At 38.3% G+C, this 21,401-nt stretch overlaps 1 protein-coding gene across 1 annotated transcript in view; it reads right to left on the bottom strand.

Moving 5' to 3' along the window:
• LOC122556968 overlaps positions 1 to 21,401 on the bottom strand; it is a 309,989-nt gene that overhangs the window by 118,559 nt on the left and 170,029 nt on the right. The window contains exons 8-9 of the mRNA XM_043704202.1: positions 17,898 to 17,956; positions 8,513 to 8,583 (exon numbers count right to left, since the gene is read on the bottom strand). Of these exons, the coding sequence (XP_043560137.1) occupies positions 8,513 to 8,583; positions 17,898 to 17,956 (130 nt within the window). The remainder of the gene's footprint in view (positions 1 to 8,512; positions 8,584 to 17,897; positions 17,957 to 21,401) is intronic.

Consider the following 21,401-nt stretch of genomic DNA (forward strand, 5'->3'; position numbering starts at 1 on the left):
TTGGCACATGTCCCCAGTTGTTGATAAGTAAGACTTTGTACTGGTTTGATACAAGTGAATGGCTCACTGGCCATTTCAGAGGGTAAATAAGAATCAACCAGATTGCTGGGTTTGGAGTCACATATTGATCAAATCAGGTAAGGACAGAACATTTCCTACTCAAAACAACATTAGCGTGACAACTAACAGCTATCATATGGTTACCATTAGGCTATCATTTAAGTCCAGATTTTATTAAATTCAAATTTCCCCATTTGCTGTCTTTGAATTAAACCCATTTCCCACAGCATTAACCTCAGGTTCTGGGTTACTAATCCAGTGACACTACTGTATTATTGCTGCATCCCCCTCAAGTGACAGCTGTGACATTCTTTCGAGCAACCTCCGCTTGTGGAAGGCACGATTATTTTATTTCTTGAAATTTACGAAAAAAAAAACTTTTTGAAACTATAATCAGGATTATTTTACTTTTGAGAAGAGTGCATGCTCAACAGTGAAAATTACAAATAAACGAACAACCATGATTTTGTGGATATATGTCCATTTGTCTTTAACATATGGTATGTATCAATATTGAAGAACAGGATATTATTGTTCATCTCAACAATCAATGGTAAAATGAAAACATCATCTTTACTCAGCTGGCAGAAGGATAAATTTTCATCAACACTATCTTCACTCAGCCTTGAACCACTGACTTGCACAAGAGGACTCTTTCTGATAGTTGGATACCTTTCAATTTCTCCCACCATTGCTCATTGAACAGTCTCTCAGATTGACTGCCAATTTAGTGCAATTATTAATGCATAGTTGACATTCTTTGTGATATATTATTTCCTCACAGGAACTGATTAATGCTGAACAAACTAATGTCAATTAGGAATAACATAGCCAAAAAGTAAAGGTGGCTTCTTTACTCTGCCTGAATATGAAAATGTGTGCTTTGTAAGTATTGCTGGTATGTAATTAGTCACTCACAATATTATTGAAAATGATATTGAATAAATAATGTTTAGGCTAATGCAAGCAGTGTAATGTGTTGACACCTGCACATGAGAGATTTTTTTGCAGAACAATTAAAATGTTCTTTAACTGGAGTGTTATCAAGGTGCATTCAGACATATGTTCTGAATCTCTCATATAGTGGCACCTTAAAAAATGCAGTTCTTAGCATTTCTCCATTGTTTCTGAAGTGGTTTAACTTTTCATTGTCATGTTACATTTGCCTGGTAAGCCATTAAAAAATATACATATACAAATGCATTTTTTTATATTTATTAAATCTTTCCATCTTACACTCAGACAATTTGTTCAGAACAAAGCACATGTGTGCCCATTATATCTGATTTGAAACTGTCCAAAAGAATTTCACATGGTATCTGTAGAATAAATTGAGAGTGGAAGCATTCATGCTAACTTGGGTTAGAAATAAATCCCGGTCACGCTCAGGAAGAGGCAATGTTCTCATCTATTGTAGCATCTCTTCCTCCTCAAGAACAACAAAAAAGAATTCCATCATTATCTCCTCGGCAAGAGTAAAACATCTAGGAGAAAGTGAGGACTGCAGATGTTGGGGATCAGAGCTTAAAAATGTGTTGCTGGAAAAGCGCAGCAGGTCAGGCAGCATCAAAGGAGCAGGAGAATCCTTTGATGCTGCCTGACCTGCTGCGCTTTTCCAGCAACACATTTTTAAGAGTAAAACATGTTTACCACTTCAATTTGACACACTAATCAAATAGTTAAACAATTATACATCATTATATTTATCTTTTTATGGTAGTAGCAGGCAATTTACGTCTATTTTGGGGAATTGCAGGAGCAGACTTTATTGTTCAAAAATTACAGAAGTTGTATTTGAAAAGCTGCAGAGTTAAATAATATACAACTAATTCTACAATAACCTGGAAAATTAGTTTAGAATGAGTGGAATAACTTTGTAAGTTATAGTAAAAAACTCTCTTGAGAGAATTTAAAACTAATTGTCATTGACTTTGGACAGGATCACAAGTTACTCAGAGTAATGGAGAATATTAGTGTACCTCAGTGCTCATACTAACCATATTCATGTCATTACTGAGCCTAGAGATTAGGCTGTGCCATGCCTGTTTTCCATGAATTTTACAAATGACAAAGATTTCCATACAGGGAAAATATGTGTATACACATGTCATGCCAGAATAAATGTATGTGTCATTTTGGTAAAGTTTTCTGTGTCGATGTTCAAGCATTGCATTTGAAACAGGCCTTAGCTTGTTTTGCAAATTGGGACAATAACACCTTTAGAGAGGTTCTTAAAAGAATTCATTTGTGAATTACTGTACTATGTTGCTGGAGTGTATTCTCAATGTTTGGCAACTAAACCAGACTGTCTCTCTGAATGTAATGCTTAAAGATTTCACCCGTCTTATTGTAGAGATGGATCATTAAGTTTTTGGCCTGCTAATTATGAGTTACCTTTCTCACATATTCTGCAATTCAGAAGGTCTCACTGATGATCAGATTTTGCTCTTCCTGTGACTGGCACTCACAGAAAATCCAAACAGTTGACCGATTTTATTTGGTCTTCCCATTTGTTTTATTGAATGCCAGTTGCTTCAGAATCAAGTCGTAATTCATGCACAAATCAACTTCTAATCACACTTGTTCTGAATTAGCATCATCACCATCAACTCATGTTACATTGAAAATGGAATTTAATGTTCTGTAAAATCAATAAATTTTAGCACCAAATTTTAAGAAAACAGTTTTTGATACTTTCAAGTTTTTGGAAACGTATTTAATTATCCCTTTCATCTGTACAGCGCATATTAAAGAAAACATCATCAGGAATAGTCGGAGTTGCAGAGTCATTGAGATTGACAGAACAGAAAAAGGCCCTTTGACCCAACAAGTCTGTGCTGGTCAAAAACAACCATTTAACTATTCTAATCGCATTTCCCAGCACTTGCTCTTTAGCCTTGTAAGTCTTGACATCGCAAGTGCACACCTCAAAACTTCTTAAAAATTTAAGACGTTTTCTATCTCTACCACTTTTACAGGCAGTATTTCAGATTCCGACCATGAAAACATTTTTCCTCACATTCTTCTAAATCTTCTTCTCCATACCTTAAATTTATACACTTTTTTTCACTGACACCTGCATCTAAAGGACATTTTCTTTCTCTCTACCCTATTTGTGTGCCTCATAATTTTTGACATCTGTTATGTTCCCTATCAATATCCTTTGTTCCATGGAAAGCAATCCCAGTCTATCTAATCTCTCTTCATAACAAACTCTCCAGCACAGAAAACATCCCAGTAAATCTCTATTGCATTCCCTCCAGTGTTATCATATCCCTTCTACAATGTGGATTCCAGAACTGCACACAATAAGGTTGTTGCCAAAACAACATTTTATCTAGTACCATCATTACCAGCCTGCTCTTAAACTCTATTCCTCAGCTAATAAAGGCAAGGGTTTCATATACCTTCATAACCACTCTATTCACCTCACCTGATACCTAATGGGGCTGGTGGACATGCATACTAAATTCCCTCTCATCATCAGAGGTTCCTATGGTGTCACCGTCCAACATCTACTCCCTTGCCTTGTTGGTGTTACACAAGTGTGGAGCCTTACAGATATCTGGATTGAATCTAATTTATCACTGATAAGCCCATCTGACTGACCTATCTATATCCTCCTGTAATCAAAGGTGATCTTCCTTACTATTTACCATCAATCCAATTTTTGTGTCACCTGCAATATTAATGATCAACCTACATTCAAGTCAAAATCATTTGTATGAACCACACACAGTAAAGGCCCCAACACTGACCCTGTCAGACCTCACAGGACATAGACTTCCAGTTGGAAAAATGCTCTTCAACTATCACCTCTGCTTCCTTCTACTCAGCCAAACGTGCATTCAATTTGTCAAATTTCCTTGGAATCTATGGGCTCTTAGCCTTGTTATCAGTTTCCCATGAGACCTTTTCAAAAGCCTTGCTGAAGTTCAAGTAAACTATATCAAAAGCATTGCCCTTATCTGCATACCCAGTTACCTCTTTTGAAAATCCAATCAATTTGTTCAGACCTGACCTCTCTTCCACAAAACCATTTTGAATGTTCTGGATTAATCCCTGTCCCCTCCAAACACAGGTTAGTTCTTTCCCTCAGAATCTCTTCCAATAGTTTCCTCACCACCGAGGTTAGACTGACTCGCCTATGGATTCTTGGTATATCCATACTTCTCTTCTTAAATAGTGGTACCAAATTGGCTGTCCTCTAGCACCAGAGAGGTGCCAGAGAAGAATTGAAAACTTTTCTGAACTTCTCCTCCCTTGCCTCTCTCAACATCCTGAGATACATTTCAACCCACCCTGGATATTTATCTACTTTTAAGCCTGCTAGACCACTCAGAGCCTCCACTTTGTCTATGCTAATTATTTTAACTATATCACAGATGTTCTCTCTGATTTCTCCACAAATATCATCCCTTCACTCGTAAACACCGACCCAATATATTCATTTAGAACCCTACCTATATCCTCTGGTTTCACATACAAATTAACACTGTTGTCCTCAATGGGCCCTCATCTTTCCCTCATTATTCCTTTACCCTTAATGGACCTCTCAAATAATTTTGAATTTTTCTGTATTATACCTGCCAGTATCCTTTCACATCCCCTCTTAGCTCTCCTACTCTCCTTTTTAAGTTCATTCTTACATATTCTATACTCCTCTAACATTTCTGCTGTTTTGAGCTCTTGGTATCTTCCATAAACCTCCCTATAGTCTTAAGCCAATGTTGCATATCCCTCAATATCCATTGTTCAGAGGATTTTAGATTAGATTAGATTACTTAGTGTGGAAACAGGCCCTTCGGCCCAACAAGTCCACACTGCCCCCGCCGAAGCGCAACCCAGCCATACCCCAACATTTACCCCTTCCCTAACACTACGGGCAATTTAGCATGGCCAATTCACCTGACCTGCGCATCTTTGGACTGTGGGAGGAAACCGGAGCACCCGGAGGAAACCCATGCAGACACGGGGAGAGCGTGCAAACTCCACACAGTCAGTCGCCTGAGGTGGGAATTGAACCCGGGTCTCTGGCGCCGTGAGGCAGCAGTGCTAACCACTGTGCCACTGTGCCACCGTGCCGCCCACCCTTTTTTTTCCTGGAAGATGCGGCCTTGCACTTTTCATATTTCCTTCTTGAATGCATCCTATTGTTCTGAGACAGATTTAATTGAAAATATGTGCTCCCAGTGCACTTTGGTCAAATCATAACTGATCTTCTTAAAGTCAGTTTTTCCCCCAGTTGAGAACTTTGATTTTGGCCCATCCTTGTTCTTTTCCACAACAACCTTGTGTCTAATGAAGTTATTGTCACTGTCTGCAAAAGTCTCCCCCATTGAACTTCAATCACTTGATCAGTTTCAATGCTTAAATTAAATCTAGGACTGTCCACTTCTTGCAGGCCTACTTACTGACTTAAAATGCTGACCTGGATACATGTTATGAATTCTGCTCCCTCTAAACTGTTCACATTACGCTACCCCAGTCAATGTTGGGGAAGTGAAATATCTACTGTCACTATCCTCTAACTTTTAAATTTCCTTGAAACTTGCCTACATATCTGTTCTCCTATTTCACTTGAATTGTGAGGGGCTGTCAGCAATGGGATTGCTCCTTTTCGGTTTTTAAGTTCTACCTATATGGCATCATTGGAGCAGCCTTCTAAGATGTCATCTCTCCTTGCTGTTGTATTAGATTCCATGATCAACATTGCAACATGCCCTTTTATTTTACCTTCCTCATCTGAAGTATACCTATCCTGGAACATTAAGCTGCCAATCCTGCCTCCTTCAATCATATTTCAATGACAGCAATAACATCGCACCTCATGTTTTAATTTGTGCTCTCAACTCATCTGCTTTGTTCTTTCAGACACCTCACATTAAGATAAATACCACCTAACTAAACTAGAGCCTTAATTGGCCTATAGTATCTATGTCTTCCTGACTCACTTGCTGCCTCTTCTAATTCTGGCTGTTTATCTTTTCTTATTGAGCATTCTTTCTGGATACCATTCCCCTGCCAAGTTCATTTAAACCCTCTCCAACAGCATTAGTAAACTTCCCCACAAGAATGCTGGTCCTCTTCTGGTTCAGGTGTAACCTATCTGCTTTCTACAGGTTGCACCCTATCTCACTATCTTAGAAATTATAAGCCTTCCCTCCTTTATCATTTCTCCAGCCATATATTAATCTGAACCAATTTCATATTTCTATACTCACTCGCACATAGCACCAGAATTAATCTAGAGATAGAACATAGAACATAGAAGAATACAGCGCAGTACAGGCCCTTCGGCCCTCGATGTTGCGCCGATCCAAGCCCACCTAACCTACACTAGCCCACTATCCTCCATATGCCTATCCAATGCCCGCTTAAATGCCCATAATGAGGGAGAGTCCACCACTGCTACTGGCAGGGCATTCCATGAATTCACGACTCGCTGAGTAAAAGGATTACTACCTTTTGGGTCCTATTATTTAATCTATTTCCTAGCTCCCTAAATTCTGCTTTCAAGACTTCATTCCCTTTTCTACCATTATAATTGATATCAAGATGTAGCAATATGATCTCTGTTCATTTGCCCACCCCCTTCTGAATGCCCTACAGCCATTTAGTCACATTCCTAACCCTGGCACTGGGGGGAAATGTACCATCCTGGAGACTCTTATGCAGCTGCAGAAACACCTGCTTGTTCACCTTACAATTAGATGCCCTACCACAATAGCTCCGCTTCTTCACCCCCTCCACCCTTGCACATTATGGGTGCTATAAAATTGACTGGACTTTACAGAAATGTAGAAAGGTACATGATAAAGAAACTGTCTTCTAATGCAATGGTTTACATCATATAGCTGGTAAGGACAACACTGATGCTCTGTATCCAACTGAGGACAGTGCTTTCCCTAATGGAAAGTAAAGACTGACAATAACATATTGGGTGATAAGTGAACTTTGTGAGTGTGACCTGGCTCACTGCAGAGATTGTAGCTTGCACAACTAAAATCCAATGCATGGAATCAACTTAGTGAAAAGAAATTGCTGCTAGCAGTATTTATAATAAATGCCAACAAGTCTTCACAGCAAATAGATTAATTGTAAAATGGTGTCATTGTTGTTATATAGGCAGATTTAGCAGGTACTTTGTACAGAACAAAGACTAACAAGCACTAAAACGAGTAACACCATGACAATTCCCCTGCTCATTTTCAAGTTGTGCCATAGGTTCTCTTACAAGAACCTTGGTTTAGAGAGGACCTTGGTTTAACATTTCATCTGAAATCTGTTCATCCAGTCACATTAAATTGGTTAATAGATGCTTTAAAGTATTACACAAAAGAACTGAAAACAAACAAAATACACTTTAAGGATTTCCATGCTCAGTTGCCAGAATATACTTACCAGATCAAAGTGAGCCAATCCTTTTATAGATGAATAGATTAACATGAGAACAATCTTGAAGGGCAAATGCAATTATTATGAATGTTAATACACAGAGGAACCTGTACTTTTCGAAATTGGATAGAAAGTGAAAGAGGCCAACTTGTTCCCACACTGTTGAATTTATTGTTGGATTTTCGGTACTATAGATACTAAGTTGGAAGTTTCAGAGCAGCCTTACATTTTAAACCTCTAATAAAAGCAGAACAATTGTCCTTTTCCATTCAGTGCTGTACTTAACGCAGCCTGGCCAAAGGGCATTTGACAGATGTTCATATTGATTGTTTCATATCCTAATTGACCTTTCTCTTTGTAAAAATACTGCTTTTACTGAACCTTCCGTCATTCTTTAGTAGAGGTGGGCCAGCTTCTGTATAATCATAAAATTGCAATTAGATTCTTGGATTCACATATTTGAGTTTGTACTAGAGGTTGGAATTTACTTTCAAATGCGGGCATCCTCCCATCTGTGCGGCTTGAGTATATGACAGATCATATTCATAAATTAAAGTTGATGAAGCATTAATAATGAAAAGTTGAGATCCTATTACTGAAATAATGATTTCAAAAATGTTTGAAATCGGAGTTTGAAGTTTTGTCAAGTCATTACTGTGTGTCAATGCAACAATAAATTTAGATGAAGCTCTAATGATATAATTACAATTTACAATGATTTAACTGGGAACAACGCCAAATGTTTGACAGCTTTAATTGGAATATTTCACAAAAATTATAAATGCGATAAACTCCCCTTTGATGATACCAGTCTACCTACAATCTACTGATTGCTTCAAGCAAAATTTGCACATTGAGAACGGCTGTTGGAACAGAAGAAAGGTCAACCTATTACAAAATTAATTTGTACACAGACAAAAGTTGCAATATTAAAAAGATTGCAGCTACATCATCAGTGTAGCAACATTTAATTATGCTCTTATTAGCAACGTGAATGTTGTTATATTCTTGTACTATATTAGTTTTTACACAGTCATATAATTCTATCACTGACCTGCTGCTGCTGTGTGTCTTCTGTTGAATTCTCTTTTAACTTCATCCTGATTTTCTTCCAAACACTGGGAACTAAAAAATAGCATGAAAAATTGCAATTATGAAATGTATTCTCAATTCTACATAAGAACACAGAATATGAAAGAAATAACAGCACAAGTAGGCTATTCAGCACTTTAGGCCAGCCTTGTCATTGCTTTCAATCATGGCTTGGCCATTTGCCTTAACAGAACCTTTTGTATTATCCCCGTAACCTTTAATTGGCCCACCATCTAAAAAATCTACTATTCTACATCTGTGAAATATTTAACAAGTAAAAAGATCCCACAAAATCCAAAATCATTTGAACAATCAAGTTTATTTTAATTCACTGTAAATCTGCAGTCACAGACCACTTAATCTAATCGTAACCCTTAATTTTAGACACACCAAATTTTGTAAATCTTCTCCCAACATTTCAATTTTCAAGCCAGTTAAGAAGTTTATAGTGCATTTTTTCCACATAAATCACAGAGTGAATTTTAAGCCAATCATTAAATGCTTTTTGTTAGCTACTTCCTTTTAACTTATTTCACATAGATTTCCAACAAAAAGATCAACAACTTGAAAGAAATAAAACGAACCAGAATTGGTCAGAGACCTCAAAGTAAAGGAGCCATTGGGAAGTAGTAACCATAATACAATAAGCTTCAATCTGCAATTTGAGAGGGAGAGGGTACAGTCGGAAGTGACAGTACTTCTGTTGAATAAAGGGAATTATGGAGCTCTGAGGGAGGAGCTGGCCAAAGTTCAATGGTGCAATACCTTAGCAGGGATGACCGTGGAGGAACAATGGCGGATATTTCTGTGTATAATGCAGAAGTTGCAGGATCAGTTCATTCCTAAAAGGAAGAAAGATCCCAGGAGGAGGCATGGGCGGCCGTGGCTGACGAGGGAAGTAAAGAAACATATAAAGTTAAAAGAGAAAAAGTATAACATAGCTAAGATAAGTGGGAAAACTGAGGACTGGGAAGCTTTTAAAGAGCAACAGAGGATTACTAAGAAGGAAATACGCAGAGGAAAACTGAGGTACGAAGGTAAACTGGCCAAGAATATTAAGGAGGATAGTAAAAGCTTTTTTAGGTATGTGCAAGGCAAAAAAATGGTTAGGACAAAAATTGGGCCCTTGAAGACAGAAACAGGGGAATATATTACTAGGAACAAAGAAATGGCAGAGGAATGAAATGGGTACTTCAGATCTGTGTTCACTTGGAAAGACACAAGCAATCTCCCTGAGGTAACAGTGGCTGAAGGACCTGAACTTAAGGGAATTTATATTTGCCAGGATTTGGTGTTGGAGAAGCTGTTAGGTCCAGGAGAAACTTCTTCACCCAGAGAGTGGTGGCTGTGTGGAATGCTCTGCCACACGGGGTAGTGGAGGCCCACTCACTGGATTCATTTAAGAAGGAGTTGGATAGAGCTCTCAAAGATAGTGGAATCAAGGGTTATGGAGATAAGGCAGGAACAGGATACTGATTAGGAATGATCAGCCATGATTATATTGAAAGGCAGTGCAGGCTCGAAGGGCTGAATGGCCTACTCCTGCATCTATTGTCTATTGTCTATTAATTTATATACTTTAGCCCCCTTTAATGAAATAAAGCAGCTCACAACTTTCCATCGAGAATTACATAGCGAAGTATGAAACTGAGGTAAGAGAGTATTAGTTGATATCATCAAAAACATGATCAACGTTTTAACAGGAATCTTAAAGGATAAAAATAATGCAGAGGGGCAAAGTAAGGCATGGGCATTAACTGTAAAGCAAATAAAATTGGATGTGCACAAGAGGTCAGCATGAGTGGAAAGCAGATATCATATAATTGTCAGACTCAGGCCAGTCGCAAAGATAGATAGAGATTGAGGGATTTTAGACCAAGAATAAAACCTAAAATCAAGTCATTCTTTCACAGGGAGCCAACATAGGCCAGCAAACACAAGGCTAAAGGGGGACATACTATGATTCAAGACAGCAGAATTTTGCAATGTCTTCTACTTGAGTCAAGTTAAAGGAATAAAATTGTTAAAATAAATCAATTTCATTTTTCTGTGTTTTCAATTGTGAAAATTGGAAATCAAAAATTTTAAAAATCTTGGAGAGTTTAAAGAATTGCTGTATTTTCTAAAAGCAAGTTACTTGAAACTCATTGTAAGTATTCTTTACACTGCTGCTTGTGCAAGTGGGGGAGATTCAGCTAGTAATAAATAGCTAATTGGTCTGAGGAATGGTGACCAGTTGTCATTGACAAAGGCCTTATGCTTGCCAACAACTATGTGATTGCCCCACAGGTAGCTAAACATGTTTAATGTTTGGGCAGAAGCCATCAGATTCCAGAAACAAAGACGTTGTCATTTCCTTGCAGTAAAGAAACATTTCAAGGTTGACAAAAGCCAGTTTACTTCCCTGATCAGTGGCTGTAGTCTCTGGCTTTAAACAGAAGTAATAAACTTTGTAAGTGTGAAGGAAATGGGTCTCGGTGGGTTACGTTTTGGAGGGTCGGTGTGGACAGGTTGGCCTGAAGGGCCTGTTTCCACACTGTAGGGAATCTAATCTAACATAAAAATACCTGGAAATGGAAGTCCTAACATGCCAAAAGGATCATCTTAGCAATCCCTTTGGAAAGAGCTATGGAACTGCCTTCCTGGACTTCCCTCTACCTGAATCTATTTTGCCTTTTGTGTCTCTCTGTATATATGTTGGAGAAGTTTCATTAGGGGGTAAAATTTTAACTAGTAGTTACGTGTCAACAGTTCATAATTGTTTACCTGTGGTTGGAATCTACTTGTTTGGAATAAATAGTATATCTTGTTAAATAAAGAAATTTGTTCTGTACTTTCTTTCAACTTGGATCTAAAAGACGGATAAATTAGTGAATTTCATAGAGATTTTTCAAATCTTTCATTGTTGTCACTCCTCCAGGAGAAGCAGGGCTTGATTCCAGTGCACTACCTCAATGAGGTGTAACAATATTTACTGGTTTCATGAATGTTAAACAAATTGTAAGCAGAGTTTCATTTATATCTTTATTGAATTTTAACATTAAGTTCGTATACATAATTGATATTACATACACTAAGCTTAAAAATGTGTTGCTGGAAAAACGCAGCAGGTCAGGCAGCATCAAAGGAGAAGGAGAATCGACGTTTCAGGCATAAGCCCTTCTTCAGGATGAGGAGGGTGTGCCAAGCAGGCTAAGATAAAAGGTAGGGAGGAGGGACTTGGGGGAGGGGCGTTGGGAATGCGATAGGTGGAAGGAGCGAGACTGTTTGAGGACGTGGCTGAAGAGCTTCAGGGCAGATGAGATGACCTGGGGGGTGCAGAGAGAGAGCTTCTTCAAGGAAGGCATCCTTGCAAGAGAATTTGCAGTAGGTTAAAATCAACTAGGAAAAAGTGAGGACTGCAGCTGCTGGAGATCAGAGCTTAAAAATCAGTTGCTTAATGAACAATATTAGGAATTAGAAATGTTGAAGTGAAAGAAAGGTTAAGAAATATATTATCATGTGTAAATGTATAAATTATAACTGAAAATGCACTCAGAATTCTGTGTTTGATGTTTAGATCATCAAATGTTTGATATATTTATTCAATCATGGGACGCCTTTTACATGGCCAGTATTTATCGTCAATCCCTAATTGTTCATTATCTGGTATTGAGCTGTTTTCTTGAATGTCTGCAGACTATGTGGTGCACCCATAATACCATTGAAGAGAAGAATTATACAACACTGATATATTCCCACGTCAGAATAGTTTGATCTGGCAGAAGACTTGCAGGCGCTGGAGTTGTCATCTATCTGGGTTTATCCATTTCAGAAATCACATTTCAGATCTGGAGCAGCAGTTGAAGTCAATTTGGAGTTTCTGCAAGACTGAGATCTTCACTAGAAATTGCATACAGTTTAGTGGCCATACCACAGGTAAAGAGTGCACAGGCAGAAAGGGATTGAGTGACAATATACATTAGACGGGTATATATGATAGCACTGCTTCATAACATTTGGTGACACGTTTATTCACTTTACTGATGATCAAGAATAGACTGATGGGCCGTAATTGGCAGAGTTGGATCTGTTCTGCTTTTTGTGTACAGGACATACCTGAGTAAGTTTCTATATTGTCGGGTAGATGACAATGTTGTAGCTGTATTGGACCAGCTTGGCTACGAGTGCAATAAATTTAAGAGCACAAGTTTTCAGTGCTACTGCCAGAGTGTTATCAGTCCCCATAACATCTTTGCAATATTCAATGCCTCCAAATGTTTGTTCATAGCACATGAAGTGAACCAAATTGGCTAAAGGCTGGTATCTGTGATGCTGGAGAATTCTATATTAGGCTAAGATTCATCATCCACTTGGAACTTCTGGCTGAAGATTGTGCAAATGCTTCAACCTTACCATTTGCACTGATATGCTGGGCTTCCCAGTCATTGAGAATGGGATATTTGTGCAGCTTTCTCCTCCAGTGAGTCAGTTAACAGTCCATCAACATTGGTGACTGGATGTGGCAAGACTGCAGATCTTAGAGCAGATCACTTAACTCTGTCTATCAGTTGCTGTTTATGCTGTTGGCATGCAAATAGTCTTGTTTTGTACCTTCATCAGGCACATCATTATTAGTTATGCCTACTGTTATGGACTAGACCAGACCACTCAAAGCATTCTTAAGCAGGCAGCTCAGACCATAACTTTGCAATTTGTTTTGGTAAGTGTACAGTGAAAATTACCCAGAGTAAGTTAGCTAGGTTGACGACCAGGTTTTAAAACAGACAAAAATATATTCACAAAATTACACAAAGAAACACAAAGAACAGAATAAAGTACCCCTACAGAACTCGGTCTATCCAAACAAGACTTAATTATGTTGTTTCAAATATATAGTGCCAATAAACAAACCCCCTTAAAAAACGGTAAAAATGGAACAAATGCTTACAGGTTGAAGTTAGAAAGACAGAAGAAGAGAGAGAGCCTGCTTCCACACAGCTGAACTCCTAACTAGTTCTGGACTGAACTGCTCAGTTCAAGAGTTGACCACTTCCCTCTCATTATTCAGGTCACTTCTAAAACATGACCACTTCGGCCTGAAGTCTCAACTGTTTACATATTAACAAAAAGGCATCTCAATACCCTTTAATCTCTGTACCAAACCAGTCTAATCAGAACTGGGAGCTGTTTACAAACCCTCAGGAAAAAAAAACAAGGACACAGTATCCTCAAGGAAAGGAACAGCTTTTAGAAAAAAAAAAGGGGTCAGCTTTGTGACACTAGTGCTTCCCCTGACATGCTCTCCTGCACTCTTCATCAAACCATGGTTGATTCCCTGGCTTGATCGTAATGGTACAGCAAGACGATATGCTGGATCTTAAGATTGCAGATTGTATTGCATTGTGGTTCTGTTGTTAATGATGGCCTATAGCATCTCATGAATGCCTACTCTGCAGTTGCTAATCTATTTGAAGTCTTTCCCATTCAGCATGGTGACAGTGCCACACAACATAACGTAAGGTATTCTCAATGTGAAGGCACAACTTTGACTTCACAAGAACTGTGCAGTGTTTACTCTTACTGACACTGTCATGGGCAGATGCATCTGTGGCTGGCAAACTGGTGAGAATGAGGTCAGGTACAGTTTATCCCCATGTCGTTTTCCTTACTACTTGTCACAGACTCAGTATTGGTTATTTAGAAAATTTTTAATAAGGTCCCTCATAAGAAATTATTACTCATAATAAAAGTACAAGGTGATGTACTCGCAAGGATTATAAATTGACTAGCAGACAAGAAACGGAACAGAGATAAAGAATGTAATGCAGTAATAAGTATGGTACCCACAAGGATCAGTACTTGGATTTGAGCTATTTATGATACATACCAATAGATATATTGAACATAGTATTTCAAAATTTGCTGATGACACAAAAATTAATTGGGAGTGTAAGTCGTCAGAGGATCAAATGTAAAGAGTCCTCAGGGTGGTTTAGACAAATTGAGGGAGTGGGAAAATACATGGCAGATGCTGTACACTGTGGGTAAATGTTAAATTGATCACTTTGTCAGGAGAACCAAATAATAAAGTATTATTTAAATGGTGATCAGTTGGGAATGAGTAAAGTCCAGAGGGGAACTTGGGTGTCATTTTACACCAATCATTGACAGCAAGCATGATTCAGCAAGCACTTAGGATGGCAAATAATTTGTAGGCCTTCATTGCAAGAGTGTTTCAGTACTGGAACAAGGAAGCCTTACATCAACTGTACAGGATCTTGGTGAGACCACATCTGGAATGCTGTGTGCAGCTTTTGACTTACTTACCGAAAAAAAAATACAGTACTTGACATAGAGGGTGTGAAACTAAGGTTCAGACTGATTCCTGGGATGACAAGTTTGTCAAATGAGGAAAGATTGGGCCGAAAGTGCATTTATTCACTGGAATTTGGAAGACTGAAAGGGTATCTCATTAAAACATACAATATTCTGACAGGGTTGGACAAACTGGATACAACAATGATACTTTCCTTTGCTGGGAGGTCCTGAATGCCGGGTCACAGTATCAGGATGAATGGTATTGTACTTCAGACATAAATGAGGAGAAACTTCAGAAGCCTGTGGAAGCAAAGTCACTGAATATATTTGAGAAAGAAATAGATTTCTAGAAGCTAAAGATGTCACGGAGTATGGGGCAACTGCAGGAGTATGGTGTTGAGATAACCGATTAGCTATGATCATGTTGAATGCAGAGCAGGTTTGATGGCATGAATGACCTACTTCGACTGGTATTTGATATGGGAGCTTCTATGCTCTCCAGTTCTTATAGGTGTCAGAGATCACAGGTTTGGAAGCTGTTGTCAGAGGTGACTTTGTGAATTGCTACAGTGCAAATTGTAGGGGCTGTACACTGCAACCATGAGATACCAGTGCTGAAGGGGGTGAATGTATAATGTGGATGCCGTGTGTATTGTCCTGGATGTTGTTGAGATTCTTCAGTGTTGTTGGAGCTAGACCAAACATATCTACCCATATCTTATACTAATAAGATCTTGAAGTTCTGTTTTATCAGCAATTCATGTGATAATTTATAGTTTGACTGTTTGAAGTAGATCATTTATTATACTCAGTATATTCAGCTGAAATCCCCTTTCTGTTTCTTTATTCTTTTCAAATAAAGGGATTAATGCATTCATTAAAATTCATTATACAGAGATTTCAAACACATTAAGCAACCATATCTATTACTTTACACTCCAATTCAAGATGTGTATGATCATCAAACACCCTGAGATTATTTGAGTAAAACTAGAGAATATTAATTGAACATTACAATCCAGGCTTGGAAGTCTGTTTATTTTACATTCCAAGTGTCTCCTTCAAGATCTTTCATGCAGCATTCGATAATTCTTAGCTTTCACCCTGAAATCCCCCTTTTAAAAATAATATTTGTGTTAATTAAGAGCATTAACTGCTTTCTCAGATATCATTACACTACAAATACTGATCTAAGACTGCCATGTGTTGTGTGTAATACACATGAATTAGGTTGCTGTCAAGAAAGGAATTCGTTATGCTTGGGTAGGTTAATGCTTTATGTTGAGGCAGCAAATTCTTCTCTAGTAAAGAAAAATATGACTTTAAAACTCTCAGATAATCCGATTTTTAAACTTATTTTGATGAAATTACCTTTATCCTGTGCTGAGATCTCTCTCATGTGTACCATCGCTGTAGTCTATGCAATGCCGAAATTGTGCTGGATATGCTATCAAAGGTGGTTGCTCTGCTTAAGTGCTGCTGGAATGCAGATTTTCACTGATCCCCTCACTATACTGTAATTATTGTGTTCTGTCTGGCTCCACAAAAATATTGCAGCGCTCTGACAACTCAGATTTATAGCTCATTATGTGCTAATTCCATACCAAATCACACCTGTGGCTTGCTCAGTCTCAAAAACAGCCAAAATGTCCTCAAGTCCTGATTGTTGAGCTGTACTGGGAGACTGGGTTGCCATTTATGACTGCTGCCTTTGAATACTGTGACACCCATTTCATAATATTTATGTTTAAACATTGCCCACTAATTACTCCATTAGACTATGGAATAATTGTAATTCATTGTTAGTTTCTACTTATTACTGCACATTTAACATTTTTAGGAAAGTACTGGGTAAGCAAAATGTGAGGCAACATTGGGTATTTTAAACCTATATGAACAAGGCAAATCCTTACCAGTTCTGAGGAAGGGTCACTCAAACCGTAATGTTAACTCTGATTTCTCTCCACAGATGCTGCCAATCCTGCTGAGCTATTCCAGCAATTTCTGTTTTCGTTTCTGACTTACAGCATTCACAGTTCTTTCCATTTTTAATTCCTTATCCAATTAATTTGGGATTTTAATTAAACAGTGTAAAGACCCAGAGGGAAGTTGAAATTACAGTTGGTTATTTAACTGTAAATCAGATAGAGTGAAAAGGATAAAAAGAAACACAGACTGGAATAAAAGAAAGTAAAATAAATAAGGTCAGGTTAAAATTATTTTTTAATTGTATTTTTAATTTTAATGTATTTCTTAAAAGGTCTGCAGCATAAATTGAAGGAATGAGGCTTCATAATTGCAAGAGTTAATGTTCAGTCCCAAAGTAGTTGAATAATGATAGTTTAAAAATGATTATGTTGTTCAAAGTAACTTAGATTTGAAAGATGAAGAATTAGTTTTCTGGTATGAATTTAGTTTGCATCTCCCCCTCAAATACAGCAGCTTGACGCCATTCAGTGCATTTCAATGCTGAAGTAGACTGTAGGATATTGTTTCTCAGAAATCAACAGTGCAACAAAATGATTTGGAGTGTAACTTTTCAATATTCATGTTTAATCTCACATCTGTCACTTGCCTGAAGTTGGCGTATCATTTGTGCGTATAATAATCATAAGTGCCTTTAACTCACCATCATTTTTAGAACACAATCTGGCACAAATGTGTTTTTGTATCAGCTGCAACAATTCTTCAACCAAATGTAAACCAAACAGTGAAAGACTTCATCTGACATCTTACATCATTACATCTTATAATATTAAAGGCACATATGCAGTTCATACATATCATGAATATCGTTAATTAAAATCTTGATGAACCACTGATATTTTTGTGCCACAATTTGCATATTCAGAATTGCTGTACTGCTTAAAATAGGTTGTTTCTTTGTCAGGAAAACAAAACAAAAATGACTTCTGATAGATGACTATAAACTCACATGCATTAGAGAGATTAATCAGGTTTGCACATCCATAAGTTGGGACTTAACTTGGTTTCTGAACGGTCTAAGGGCTACAATTGAAAAGACTTTAGAGAGAACATCATAATACCTGATCTTTCCGACTATGTGAGGTTCTGATGAACGCCAGTCTGCATTCATTTGTCCCACCTACAAACATATACAGACACAAATAAACAATTATTAATACAAAAGCAAATACTACAGATGGTGGAAATCTGTAAAGGAAAAGAATTGTTGAACGTACTCAGCAGGACTGACAGATTTTGTCAGGAACAAATAGAGGTTAACATTTCAGGTTAATGATCTTTCATCAGAATTATTAATGACCTACAGAAAAATGTCTGTTCAAGGAAACAAGCTGGCCAAATAAAGAACGTTAAAGTAACACCATTGTGGAGAGTAGTAGTCTTTTCATGGGCTCGTGATTTAGAAGGCTAAGGTATAGATTCAGGGCAGGTGTTTAAATCCCACAATTGTTGAATTGAAATACAATTAACAAAATTTGGATTTGAGGCCTCTTATGATTAAATGGCAGTCTCCCTACCCTTCAACCAGGACACATGGGTCCAACTCACAACTCCGGCAGAGGTACATCATGTCTGTGAACATGTTGTTTATCAAATTTGGAATTGAAAGCGAGTCTCAGTAATGATGACCATAAAAGCATAAGTTTTGTCATTTAAAAAAATGTTCCATCTGGATCACTAATATCTTGAAGGAAGTAAATCTGCTTTTCTTATCTGGTCTGGCCTATATGTGACTCCAGATGCACAATACTGTTCAAAGTTTGGGTGAAGATTTGTAGCTCGGGTGCTCGTTGTTGTGGTTCTGTTCGCCGAGTAAGGATAGCTGGTCGTGGCGTTTCGTGGCTAGTTGGTGTTCATGGATGCGGATCGTTAGCTGTCTTCCTGTTTGTCCTATATAGTGTTTTATGCAGTCCTTGCATGGGACTTTGTACACTACATTAGTTTTGCTCATGCTGGGTATCGGGTCCTTCGTTCTGGTGAGTTGTTGTCTGAGGGTGGCTGTTGGTTTGTGCGCTGTTATAAGTCCTAGTGGTCCATCAACAAACACATCGACCTGGACCCAAGCACTGAGGATGTCACTTAGACAGGGGACGAAACGTTTGCAACATAAAAAATGCCAGAGGAAACACCACAGAAGCGCTTCACAGGAGGCTCCCAAGCACTGAGGATGTCACTTAGACAGGGGACGAAACGTTTGCAACATAAAATTTCCAGCTCGGCGAACAGTACCACAGCACAATACTGTGGTTGACTTTTAAGTATCCTCTAAAATGGCCATACAAGGCTCTGAGTTCAATGGTAATTTGAGGTGGACAACACATGCTGATCTTGGAAGCAATGCCTACATCTCAGAAAACAATAATTTAAGAGCTGGACTGGACTGTGCACTTATTCTTAAGATTTAAGCTGTATGTATGTTTGCATTGGAATGTGCATTGGACTTTTGTGCAGACCATAAGATTTTTTAGGTTTAATATTCAATCTTGTGAATTATGAACTCCACCTACTGAGCAAGTTTCGTTATCATTTACTTGACACATACACAGAGAATGCAGAATGTACAGGTATCCTGGAAGTACCACCTACACAAAAAGGAGCTCTTTTGATTCCTGCAATTACCTCAGATAATCTGCTTTCCAAGCAGACAAGAAAAATGCTGTGAGCACAATAACAAATGCATGTGTCAGCCATTGTGGTAGCGGTACAATTCATCTTTGAATTACAAATATGTCATTTCAAGTCCTATGCTCGAAGCTTGAGCTGATATCTAGACAGAGCTTCACAGTGTCAGCAATAATCCCTCAGTTTGATTATTACATCTCTGCAGTGTTGTGAGTTTTTGCCATGGGTCTTCATGTGGTGAACACACTAACAATCAAAGGCCAAAGAACGAAGAACAAAAAAAAAAGTACTGCACAGGAACAGGCCTTTCAGGCCACCAGGATGACAATGGTGTTTTTCTAAACTCAAAACCTTTTGCTTCTATGCAATCCTTTTGCCCGATTCCCCACCTGTTCTTATATCTGTCAATATGCCTCTGACATATACAGACCAGGGCTTAGGAGAAAGTGAGGACTGCAGATGCTGGAGACCAGAGTTGAAAAATGTGGTGCTGGAAAAACACAGCAGGCCAGACAGCATCCGAGGAGCAGGAGTATCGACGTTTCGGACATGAGCCAGGGCTTAGTCAGTTAATGATAGGGGTCTGTGGAGTGTTGCTAAACAAAGAGACCTGGGCATGCAAATGCATAGTTCCTTGAAAATGGAGTTACAGGTACACAGGGTGGTAAAGAGGTGTTTAGCATATTCAATAGGAGTTGGGATGTCATGTTGCAGCTTTACAGGACTTTGGTGAGGTCACCTTTAGAATACTGCATTCAATTCTGGTCTCCCTTCTGTTGGAAAGATGTCGTCATACTTGAAAGAGTTCAGAAAGGATTTACAAAGATGATGCTTGTATTTGAAGGTTTCAGAAGCTGAATAGGCTGGCACTTTTTTTCCCTGGAGCATTGGAGGTTGAGGGGTGACCTTATAGAGATTTATAACATCTTGAGGGGATTGGATAGAGTGAATAGCCAAGGTCTTTTCTTCCCCCAAAGCAAGGGAATCCTAAACTATAAAGCATAGGTTTAAGGTGAGAGGGGAAAGATCTAAAAAGGAACCTGAGGGGCAATGTTTTCACACAGAGGGTGGTGAATGTATAGAATGCGCTGCCAGAGGAGGTGGCGAAGGTGGGTACATTTACAACATTTAAAAGGCATCTGGATAGGTGCATGAATAGGAAGGGATTAGAGGGATTTGGGTCAAATGCTCATAAATGGGACTAGATCAGTTTAGGATATTTGGTTGGCATGGATAAGTTGGACTGAAGGGTCTGTTTCGTGCTGAATAACTCTATAGCTTTATGAATCCACCATTTCCTCTGGCAGCACTTACCACCCTATGTTTAAAAAAGTTGCTTCTCACATCTCCTTTAAATTTATCCCCTTTTACCTTAAACCCACATCCTCTAGTAATTGATATTTCTACCCTGGGAAAAGGACTCAAACTATCCATTTTATCCTTGCCTCTTATAATCTTGTAAACTTCTAACAAATTGCCTCTGATCCTTTGACGTTCAATTAAAAATAAATCCTAAATTTGTTCAATCTCTCCTCAGAGCTAATACCTTCTAAACCAGCCAATAGCCTAGTAAACCATTTCTGTACTCTCTCCAAAGTCTCTACAACTTGGAGTGCGACAACCAAAACTGTATGCAATCTTCCAAATGTGGTCTATCTAGAGATCTATACAGCTGCAACATGACTTGCCAATTTTTATATTCTATGCCCCAACTGATAAATGCAAGCATGCTATATGCCTTCTTGATCAGCTTATTTATGTGTTTTCAGGGAACCATGGATCTGTGTGCCTAATCTCTCTGTATGCTGACGCTACTAAGGGTTCTACCATTTACTTCTCTCCTGCATGAGATCTTTCAAATGCATCACTTCGAATTTGTCCAGATTAAATTCCATCTGCCTTTTCTGTGCCCAAGTCACCATCCTGCACATATCGTGCTGTAT

This window comes from Chiloscyllium plagiosum, chromosome 14, assembly GCF_004010195.1.
Source record: "Chiloscyllium plagiosum isolate BGI_BamShark_2017 chromosome 14, ASM401019v2, whole genome shotgun sequence".
Taxonomy (NCBI): Eukaryota; Metazoa; Chordata; class Chondrichthyes; order Orectolobiformes; family Hemiscylliidae; genus Chiloscyllium; species Chiloscyllium plagiosum.